Genomic DNA, 12,239 nt, shown 5'->3' on the forward strand with positions numbered 1-12,239 from the left:
TCACATACATACAAAGTTTTATGAAAATCGGAAAAGAAATAAGAAAGTTGGCAATGCGCATGCGCACTATTCAAATTCGATAATTCCATCAAATTTAGAATTTGATTATACACATACATACCAAGTTTGATGAAAATCGGATAATAAATATGAAAGTTGGCAATGCGCATGCGCACTACGCAAATTCGATAATTCCATCAAATTTAGAATTTGATTATACACATACATACCAAGTTTGATGAAAATCGGATAATAAATAAGAAAGTTGGCACTGCGCATGCGCACTTCGCAAATTCGATAATTCCATCAAATTTAGAATTTGTTTATACACATACATACCAAGTTTGGTGAAAATCGGATAAGAAATAAGAAAGTTGGTAATGCGCATGCGCACTACTCAAATTCGGTAATTCCATCAAATTTAGAATTGCATTATACACATACATACCAAGTTTGATGAAAATCGGATAGTAAATAAGAAAGTTGGCAATGCGCATGCGCACTACGCAAATTCGATAATTCCATCAAATTTAGAATTGGATTATACACATACATACCAAGTTTGATGAAAATCGGATAGTAAATAAGAAAGTTGGCAATGCGCATGCGCACTACGCAAATTCGATAATTCCATCAAATTTAATTATACACATACATACCAAGTTTGATGAAAATCGGATAGTAAATAAGAAAGTTGGTAAATTAAGTGGAGGTATACCTTGAATACGCTGCCGTGAGCTTAAATTAAAATATGACATGATTCAATCCACCTGAGAGCTTAATTTTATACCATAACTGGACAAAGATCATTTTTAAGAAATATAAAAGGGGGGGTATCTTTAAAACAACTTAAAATTTGATTTCTGCTGGGGTTGACAGCAAGGTTAATCTAATTAGCCGATTTATCTAATAATAGTCCCATGTTAAGTGAATGGAGTTTTGAATTTGCATGTAAGGTATGCATGTTATATATCTATGGAAAGCTGAGAATCTCTACATTACAAAATCGAAAGAATTATTGCCATATCTCTATTAGGGACCGAGATACAGCACTTTAAAGGCTCAAAATGGTCCATATTTAGACCCCTGTAAAATCGGAAATAGGTATCTGACCCCAAAGGTCAATACGTCATCAGATAGACAAGGTCACAAATTATATCACAGTAAATATGAAGGTCATCAAAGGTCAAGGTCATGAGATATATGCCTTCAAACTTTGAAAAAAACAATCCGGTCGAACAAAAAAGGCAAAACAGAAAATCAAAATTATGCTTCCTATCATTTATAAACAAACATTGAACAGATCGTTTGACAGAAACGTTACGCAAATCGGATTAAAAATGAATTCTGGGAATCGATTTGGGCAAAAATGAGGCAAACCAATATGGCGACAAACATGTTACTTCCGGTACGATTTTTTTTAGTTTAAAAGGTTTGTATTACGGCTGGTAATATTATGCATATGTTACTTTTGACATAAATCAATTCCACCGGAAGTGACGCCACCGGAAGTACTAACATCGAAACCGGAAGTAATGAAAAAATTTTGAATGTGCGCTTTTATTCCACTTTGCTGGCGGTCTACACTATGTAAGTTTCAAGTCAATCCAAGGCAAATGGTAGCAGTTAAAAATTTTCGATTTTCGAAAATTCGTTGCATACTTTTTTTTGCCGAAATTAATCGAAAAATACTATTTCGGTTATTATTTGATTTTCGAAAATTCGTTTGCCCTTTGTTACAAGAAATACAATGAAAGAAACCCGATCAAAATCGGTTGATAAACATGCCCTCTAGAGGCGATTTTATGTTTGTTGCTAACGTCGCTTCATGTTGCTCAGAGAATTTTCGTTTTACATTCATTCCACAATTCTCCACAGGTTAGAAAATCCGTTTAGCCGTACCCATTGCCATTTCCGAGAACTAAGCTCCCGGGATGAAGAAAAAAAAAACTAGAACTGTACTAATAACAGTACTGATGCAGGGCGTGTTACGACATTCGGGTACATACGAAGTTGGTCTATTGCAATTACATGGATGTAAGTACTTTTCTGCATCTCTAAATGCAAATATACAAAAGTGCCTGGAGTTGACGAACTTTCTGATAGAAATTGGGGAGAATGGTACTTTAACGGACATGTCAAACTCAGGAATTTTATCTATACTGACATCTCATTAACTTAAATTTGATACCACAATGTTAAACGAATGTAATTTTTAAATATGCGTGTTACATAGACATGTTGTATATCACTGTTAAGCTCAGAATCTCAGCATTATGAATTCGAAAGAATTATTGCTATATCACTATTAGGCTACGAGATACAGCACTGCAAAGGTTCAAAATGGACCATTTTTAAACCCCTATAAAATCGAAAATGGTTGTCTGACCCCAAAGGTCAAAAGGTCATCAGATATTCAAGGTCACAATTTATCATCATAGTAAATATGAAGGTCACCAAAGGTCAAGGTCATGAGATATACGCCTTCAAACTTTGAAAAAAAATATCCGGTCGTACAAAAAAGGCAAAACCGAAAATCAAAATTCTGTCCTCAACAAGTTTTAGATAAACGTTAATTCTATCATTTAACACCAAAATTGTTCAAATCGGATAATAAATAGCTCCAAAATAGCAAGTTTTGCATATTGAGGCAAACCAATATGGCGACCTATATGTTACTTCCGGTACGAATTTTTTTAGTTGTAACACTTTGTATTAGTGACACTAAGCTTATGCATATGTCATTTCTGACATAACTCAATTTCACCGGAAGTGATGCCACCGGAAGTACTAATATCGAAACCGGAAGTGATGAACATTTTTTGACTATGCAAAATTTTTTACCCATACCGACGGTCTACGTCATAAAAATTTCAAATCGATCCGTCAAAAAGCAACCGAAATAGCATTTTTCGATTAATTTCAACAAAAAAAAGTATCGAACGAATTTTGGAAAATCGAATATTTTCAACTGCTATCATATGTCCTTTGTACTAAGAATTATAATAAAGGAAACCCGAGAAAAATCGAACGATAAATACGCCCTCTACAGTCCATTTCCGGTTTTTTGCTATCTCACTTCCGGTTGCGCAGAACATTTTCGTTTTACATTTAATACGTGAATAGCCACGAGTTAGAAAACGTCATGAAGTTCGTTTAACGAACGCCCTGCAAAAAAAATCAATTCGAAAACAAAGCAGGGCGTTCGCTTACGAACGCCCTGCAATAAACAGTTAGAAAACAATGCAGGGCGTTCGTAAAACGAACGCCTTGCAATAAACAGTTAGAAAACAATGCAAGGCGTTCGAAGAACGCACTGCAATTACCCAAATACATCAAATTGTCTCATCAATATAAATGATCACACCAAATTTCATTATAATCATCTCAAAACTGTAGTCTCTATTGTGTTCACAAACAAATTTTGACTCGAAAGATTGTCAAATTCGACCTTGACCAAGATCTCATAAATATAAATGATCACATCAAATTTAATTAAAATCAGTTGAAAACTGTAGTCTCTATTGTGTTCACAAGAAATGTTGACGGACTGACAGACCAACGGGAGCGTAAAAAGGATCGCATGTGGATGTTGATGTCAGAAATGACGAGCATTGAAAGGAAACATTATTGAGAATGATGCCATGTTGAGACTGTCATATATTTGAGAATATTCTCATTACGAGCACTTTTTAACAAAACACAAGACAATATTATGGAATATAACACACTTCTTTAATAAGGTTAGGTACATAACGTTTCAACACAATTAAAGAAGTGTGTTATATTCCATAATATTGTCTTGTGTTTTGTTATATGTGCTCCTCGCTTCTATATGTCGTTCAAATCTTATACGAGCACTTTGGTGATTACAATTTTTACTTGTAGCTATACGATATCATGGGTCCATTTTCACAGGATGCTGGTTAAGAGGCATGTACCAGGTACTTATCAGGGCGAAATTCAAGACAATGGTCGTTAAAAATCAATGGTTGCCAATACCAAAATAGTATCTTGCAAGATTCGACACAATAAATAAGACATCTGATGAACTTCACAGTCGAAGAATCGAGTTGACATAATTGGTCACCATACAACGATTCACATCTTGATGATCAATTGAATCCATTTCCAGTTTAAAGCTAAATATTATATTTGAAGAAATAATACCTAGCATTAAGGACAATATATTTAGTCTATAATTTTTCAGACGATCCAAACTCAAGATGGCTGCCAAATTACCAGTACCAAAACACATCATCATGTACCCGACAATAAAACAACCAAATACATCACTACCAAATATCTGCAATATAAATGTTTGAATCAATTTTATTTTTGTGTTAAAGGAAAAATATTAGTCAAAATCAATCAGTGAAACACATACGTCAAATTTCAAGAATCTTTATAGCATGATGAAATTAAATGTTTTAATGGCATATTGGACAATTGATTTTACGGTATAAATATATCTCGAGATTCAAAATTGGGCATACTCTTTGATTAAAATATTGCGATAGGGTTTACCTTTCAAGATGTTGGAATTGTCGATTTCTATCTTGACTAAGATATCAACAAGCCTATATTAGTTACAACACGATTAGATTAATAAAATCAAACCTATAGTGGAACTAATAGCAACCTAACAAGAATAATATGATAATATGCCCATATCAAGTTCCATCAGAATTGCATAAAAAGCCACAATTTGACACGTTTTTACAAAGTTAAGGGCAATGAGCCAAATACCGTCCACCCCATTATTGCTGATTTCGAACTTAACCGAGATCTCATCAATATTTACACGCATGCTAAGCGTGTAGATTGTATAAAAAATAGTCTACAAGTCAATTTAGAGTCAAAGGCAATAACTCAATATTAACTTGACGGCATATACCATGTTTCATCCAGATTACATAAAAACTAAAAGCAATTATCTCGTCTTTAAAACAGGAGCAACGACAATATAAGTCTACATTTTCAAGTGGGCGTAGAACAAAAAAAACCCATCTATATGCATAATTCTTCAATGGCATATAAGAAGCACAAGTTATAGATAAATAAGACAATTATATGGATATATACTTCTGGAATATTTATTACTTCAACGATTCAATGTGGTTCTCACACTGTCATCAGGTATATAAAATGGAATCACATTGAAACGTTGAAGTAATAAATATTCCAGAAGTATATATCCATATAATTGTCTTATTCATCTATATGCAGTTAGTAAAATTTACATTTTGTTACATTAAGTTGGGAAGAAAGAGTATCAATCATTGCTATATCAGTATTGACTCAATAAGGTTAGTTTAAATTCAAAACAGTCATTAGTTCTGCTAGTTACAATAGTGATCGTAATCTATTCAAATCGTGTCTAAATTAGTCACAGCATCTTACTTCCAACAGGACCCGGTTCCTCATTACTATACTGATTATATTTTCTCTCAATATTACAACTAACTGACAAACACAGTTGGTTATCACGTCGACATCTTTTTAACTCTCTGTACGGGGTAACATTTGAAAATGTCAGAGTGCCATACGCAAGAGAATTGACACCTATTAGAGTAGATACCGAAATATTCAAGATATTAAGGAAATAAATGAAATATTAACAGTGTCTAATTTGTTTCTCTTTTACTAGGTTGAATTAATGTTATATAACATGTCTAGAAAGGGAAAGAGATTAAAATAAATGACTATATAAAATCAACATAGACTTTTGTAAATTTTCATGTCTCTAAACATTACATTACTTTGATTTACCAAAAATCGTTACTAGATAGCCCGAGGGAGAAATATACTGTCTAAATTCAATATTACACAGACAGAGTAAGCCATTTTATTGTCGAAATTAAAATTAAATTCTAATCGAATGTTTAATTGACTATTTATATCAACAAGAGACTGGGGAATGAAATGTTGATTAGACTGGAATGAGGTTGTCTGATATCTGAAGCTGGAATAATGACATAAAACACTGTGTTCCTCAAAAATAATAACCTCTCTTGCTGTTGACTACAATTGAAGATAATTATTTATATCTACGTACTATTCAAGTTAATGTCAAGTATGAATTGCAGTTAAATTATGATTTAAGATCCTATTGTGAGCAAACAATACCTGTATAGAAACTTAGTCTGGAAGCAATTCTTTATCAGCAATTTACATTTATATTGTGCTATCGTCTGTTTCTCTATTGTATTGAATTATATTTGTCTGCGATAAAACATAGACAGTTAAAGGTGTGGGCACATGAGCGGTCTTGGTCGGAGACTTTTGTCGGCGATTAGTCTTGGCTTAAGTGTCAACGATTGGCACGGGCACACTTGTTTGATATTATAAATCCTGTCGGCGACATGATAATCCTGTCGTGGAAGCACGGGCACTCGCGAGATTTTAATCAAGATTTAAGCGACAAAAATCTCCGACGAATACGGCTCGCACATTAAATATAATCAAATATGATCCTAGTTTTACTTTTTCTGTCTATCTTATGCTAACATAACGATTTGTATATCAAAATTTAAAGAGGTCAATAAAAATATAAATTAACTTCGTTTTAGTTTCACATTTAGTCTTAAAACACTAGTTTTATGAGCACATCTTGCTTTCTAAAGAATCACTCAAATTTCAATGATGGTAGGTAGGTAGATAGATGACAAGTTAACGTTCGCTTCCAGCGGATGCTGATATCGCAAACTAGGTAGTTGTTGGTAGTCGTAGTAGTTGGTAGTTGGATTGGTTCAAATTAGATGATTCTGTGTTGTTGGTTTGGTTGTTGATTCTTCGTTAGGTCTGGTCGGGTCGAATGACATGGCGGTGAAACTCGGCCCTGGATGGTGTGGAGTGAGTTACTCGATCTCCTTCATTCTTCCAAACTCGTTCTGATCATGGTATTTCTTGTTGGTTGGTAGTTGAATGGTAGTCGTTGGTTTGGTTTGGTTTGGTTTGGTTAGATTATCTGTTATCTGTTGGATTTCAATGATGAGAAGGCTTTCACAGATCTCGCCACTTGTTATGGTATCAAAATCGTATGTTACTATACGTCTCCGTCTAAGATTCTTGATTAGTTGGGACATTCATATATATAATGGTCCATGCTAATCAAATGGCAGATATGTATTATAGATCATTTTTTTTTATAAATAAATTACTTTAAATGCTAGTTTTCGAACAGGCCATTGGCAGTTGATTTATGAAAATTTTGAATACGATGGCAGCAATTCTGCTATGTCATTTAATGTCACTCAGAGACCGGGATTGTCAACTCACTATCACCTTAGTTGAGTGCAAATGTCTAGGATTTCACAACTCGAAAGTTTGAGTTCTAAAAAAAAAAAGATCTGACATGAGACATGGCATTTTCTGCTGAACATCGTGATTTTGTGTGATCATTAATATTACCTGCAAATCAGTATGGGGCTACTTGATCCATGTCATTCCCCGCGAATAAATATTTTTTTAGACTGATTTCGAAGAAGGGAGGATTCTAGAATCCTTGTCAGAGCTGCAGATGGAAGGGGAGAGGATCATTAAATATCATTAAAAAAAACAAATCACGATATTTCATCAAAAAATCGTTCCGTCTCAGATTGCTGGAAATGTTCGCGGATAACCCCAGATTCCCCTTGCTATAGCGCACCGTCGGTGCTCATGACTCCCCACTTCCACTTTTAATCTTGTTTGATCAATTTACATCGTCTAAGCATAGGCCCAACGAGACGAGTTTAATCGGTTAGAGAATCTAGCATTTATTGCAGTAACACACTTTTATTGGAAATTTGTGGAAGGTTGTGGAATCTGAAATTTCAAGTTATAGAATCCGAAATTTCGAGGTGTGGAACATGAAATTTCGAGTTATAGAATTCGAAATTTCGAGTTTTGGAATCCCAAATTTCGAGTTATGGAATCCCAAATTTTGAGTTGTGGAATATTCGAAGTTTCGAGTTGTGCAAAATATACTCAGAAAAATAAAAATAATTTGTTTAAGTGTGTTCAAAAGGCGTTCGTAATTCCCTCCCTTGATTATTGGATTATATAAATATATTTTCATCCGTTACGTCACTTGAACATTTAATTCATCGGTCAATTCGTTTTTGGTACTTTGCTTACTCTCCTTGACACCTGATACCATGTTTCATTATGAAATACTTACTCACTTATTATTGATAGCCTATACTGATATATATGTGATAAGTTCATTAGCTGCTACCATGTTTTGCCAGGATGTAGTTTGGATTAGGAGTTTCGTTTTGCGGTTCGGATCTTTAGTACTTTGTTTATTCATTTAGCGATAAATATTCAAATAAAATGTAAAAAGTTAATGGTCTGATATTTAAAAGAGAAAGCTGATAGACCAAAACACTTTTCCCAAAGATAGTGTATTATCGTTAACTTATAACCAATATTATAAATGTAAAATGTCAAAACTATTGATGATAAAATGCAGATTTAATAAGATAAATTCTGCTTTGGTCTCCCTGTTCTATACTTATCAAACCTAAACACAGATAGTATTTCCTTCAAGCCTATCTGAATGCTTCATAATCATAGAGAGTAGATTTCTTTTTAGATTTTTACGTGAATTTCTGATGTCTTTTCTCTAAAATTGCTAATAAGTTGGGTTGTTTGTTGCTAGTGACGTCAAATATCCCGTTTTCTATCATTTCTGCGGACAAAATCTATTTTATACATGAAGAAAAAAAAACCTTATATCCCCCCTTAGCATTATAGCTTTAAATCACAAATATTACCACAAATATAGCTCTCTTGAGTCCTGAGTGAATCAGTGTGTCGCCAATGTTTTAAGTTTATCATTAGCAATCCCTTGGGACCAGATTCTTTCAACAGTTTTCTTTCTTTTTCTTTCTGTTTCCATATTATAGCGGTTGGTAACATCAAATATAGCACATAATAAACCTAATCTCACATTATGACCTTTAAAGTTAGTAAAAGCCACTAAGAAACACAATCTTGCTAGCTTTACCGTGTAATCAAATCTATTGTTATTGTTCGAATTCAGCCTGGTTGCAAAATCTTAAAGTAACTTTCTTGTTAACTTATCGACATTCATGCCTCAATATCTTATTTATATTCAACTATTCATAGATAAAATCCTAATTCTCTTTCCATTAAATTTGCAGCTAGTTATGAGAGGAAAAATTGATTAGTACCTTATTGATTTTTAATGTTTTTTATTTAAAGACAGGCAGTTAACTAATAACTTAGAAAATAATCAATTCTTGTGATTAATAAAATACTTTACCTAATCAACGAATCAAAAGAACTTTCCCTATACTTTTATATTAAAACACAAAGGAAAGTTCCAGAACTAGAAAGTGAAAGATAAAACGACAATAAATTACGATTTAGTGAAAGGTTAACAGCACTGGGTAATGAAGATTCGCTAGTGCTCTCAACCAGACCTTTCAATCAAGGTTCTTTGTGGTCTAAAATTTATTATATTCTTTTCGACTTCACATTCAATGCAGCATACACCTCCATTATTTAAAAAAAATCCCCGAAATGCATATTAGTGCAGCTAGTTTTGATGCAAAAAATAATGTTTTTTTGAAATCATGTAAGTATATATCAGACATATTTTGTTCTATAATAGCTGGAATGCAAACCCTAAACAAAAGCTATAGGTAGTATAGCATAGTTCTTGATATTTTAAAAGTTTTAAATTCCGTTGGATACATGAAGTACATTTCTCTTGTCCTACTTGTCAAATATTACAAAAAATAAATCTGAGCTGCTAACATTTATTTTGTTAGTTTTTATTGCTATTTCATTTTTTGTATGAAAAGACATTTCACGAGATATTCACAATTCATTCTATAAAATAAAAATGACGTGGAATTCTTCTTTCATGATCGATACTTCCAGGTCTTAAATTGAATTTATAAGAAATTATCCTGACACGTAAAATTGAAATTTGAATTTGAAAAGTGACAATTAGAATTAGTTATCTATACGAGGAACATCGGAGTGTGAGTAATAAAATATAAATCTTTTTTTACAAAATAATGGCTTCGTGCTCAGGAAAGTCAAGATTTGATTTAAACGAAAAAAATGTTGGACTGATTGTGTAATCTGAATCATGAATAGGCATTGATTGAGTCTCTTGTGGTTACAAATACACAATTAAGTTAAGATTTCAAAAATATGGTCATTACACTGTCTGTAGATAAGAGAAAAATAGATCAATTCAGAAATACTGACTCTTGTAGGTTTTTAGATTGCATGGAAATTATTACCGAACTGCCATTGTATAGATTTTTACATATTTGGTATATTATATGTTGCTTTATGCTATGAAACTACAGACATTCATTAAAAGTGGGTTTCAGAGAAATATTGGACCTTTTTCTTCCCCTAATATACGAAGCTTATCCAATTAGTGAAACCGTACATCCAGTGATAAAGAGCAAGATTTCGCGACCCCTTTGACAAAACCACAATGCTATGATGAACAAAGTAACAAATTTCACAGTCTTTGAAAAAATTGCTCACCTTTAAGATATCACTGATAAGTAAGCCTTGTAAGAAGCCATTCAACATGGCACCAATTTGTCCCAGGAACCAGCCAGGGTCTTTGGTAATTGCTACCAGTTTACTCAGTCTTTGAGCCCAAGTCCCCGATTTCTTTTGTATTATAATGTCAGGATTTTCAAAAAATACCAACAATGCTCCCATTGATATAACAGAGAAACAAACAAAGAGTACAGTGAGCAACTGGTAATAGTCCAATTCGTGAGGTTTTTCAGCACCTTGTCTGGTAAGTATTGGCATTAAAGGTAATGTATATGTCCACCGATCTTCTGTACTAGGTCCTCCTCCTGCAATAGATCTATGCGAGGACATATTCCCCCATAATGATGGTCCAGGACAATGTATGTGTGACACAGATATGAGTCCAGCGCTCAACAAATTACCCATGATATGAGCAGAGTGGATAATTATCACCATTAAAGTTTGGAAGGAATGGAGAGAATGCTGTAAAGTTAATGTTGATGAAGCTGTGTATCCAAGCGAGTAACCAATCATCAAGCGTTCTTGGATGGACCACATTATAGGGTGTGAGAAGCCTAATAGAGCAGCTGATGGCAAGAGCGTGTAGAATGAAGGAACGGCATTAGATATGGAGTATAAAACATGAGTGAACAAACTGATTAAAAGTAAACATTTCGGTCTGAAGTGGTCCATTATTGGTTTAGCTGTGAAACAACCCAAGAGATAAAATCCATACATACAACATAATGAGAGATTTCCTAAATGTGTATTAATATATACACTAGATTGTAAGTTTCTTGATGGCATCACCGAGCTCACAGCTAGAAATGTAGCAACACATAATGCAATGAAATTCCTCCAAGTGGGTGGCCGTTTATCGTCAGCGCCCATTAATGAATATAAATTATTGTTCATAAAGCTTCTATAGTTCATTAGTTCCTGACGAAAATTCGTTTTCTGTACGGTTTCCCCTTCCTCCATTTTGATTATGTATTTCCTGTTTGTGTCTGCCTTAAAACCGAGAAAAATCTGCCTTTGTTATTCAACACACACAAAGCTAATAACTCGACTTTGATCACGTAATTCTAACTTCCAGATAACGTTCCATAGCTCCAATGAAAAACACTTCAAACACGTTACGTTAAGAGCTCATCAAATACCAACTGACAGTAGTTCATCGAATCATAATATTCTTTTAAGCGGATTAGAATATAGACGATAAAGTTAGAGAATAGTTGAGATTACTCTCAACTGTCATCGGGCACAGCTGCTCTTACTAATTACGATATTCCGTTTGTCTCTTATTCTTCACTAATCTTACATCCTTCAATCAATCAATATAGACTGAGACCTGAAATAATAATACAGAAATAGATCAAATACAGTAATAATACAATTAATACAGATAAAAATAAAAATACCACAGCACACATAACGTTGTTCCTGAATAAAAACAATATCATTAATTCTGTTAGTTTGAAAGGTTTTAATTGTCTAAAAGGTTTATTTCAATATTTGATCTTGTAAATTCTATTTAAAATACTAAGGTATATTGTCAGGTTACTGGTATACAATGGTGGAATTAAACCAATCTGTAAATAAATGATCAATGTAGGATGTAACTGGTAAAATAATTATAACACAAAAAACAACAACAACAATTTATTGTCGCGGTACTGGCAGGTACAAAAAGAGAAACAAATCATAATCTTGGT

The 12,239-nt window shown here is 33.4% G+C and overlaps 1 protein-coding gene across 1 annotated transcript in view; it reads right to left on the reverse strand.

Moving 5' to 3' along the window:
* The window catches only part of LOTGIDRAFT_155935 (hypothetical protein), a gene marked incomplete at both ends in the record, with an annotated part of 21,140 nt that extends 9,635 nt beyond the window's left edge, over positions 1 to 11,505 (reverse strand). Inside the window, 2 exons of the mRNA XM_009068432.1 lie at positions 4,171 to 4,306; positions 10,525 to 11,505. Coding sequence (XP_009066680.1) covers positions 4,171 to 4,306; positions 10,525 to 11,505 — 1,117 coding nt within the window. The remainder of the gene's footprint in view (positions 1 to 4,170; positions 4,307 to 10,524) is intronic.
* Between the last annotated feature and the right edge of the window lie 734 nt (positions 11,506 to 12,239).

Source organism: Lottia gigantea (genome assembly GCF_000327385.1).
Source record: "Lottia gigantea unplaced genomic scaffold LOTGIsca_9, whole genome shotgun sequence".
NCBI classification, from domain to species: Eukaryota; Metazoa; Mollusca; class Gastropoda; family Lottiidae; genus Lottia; species Lottia gigantea.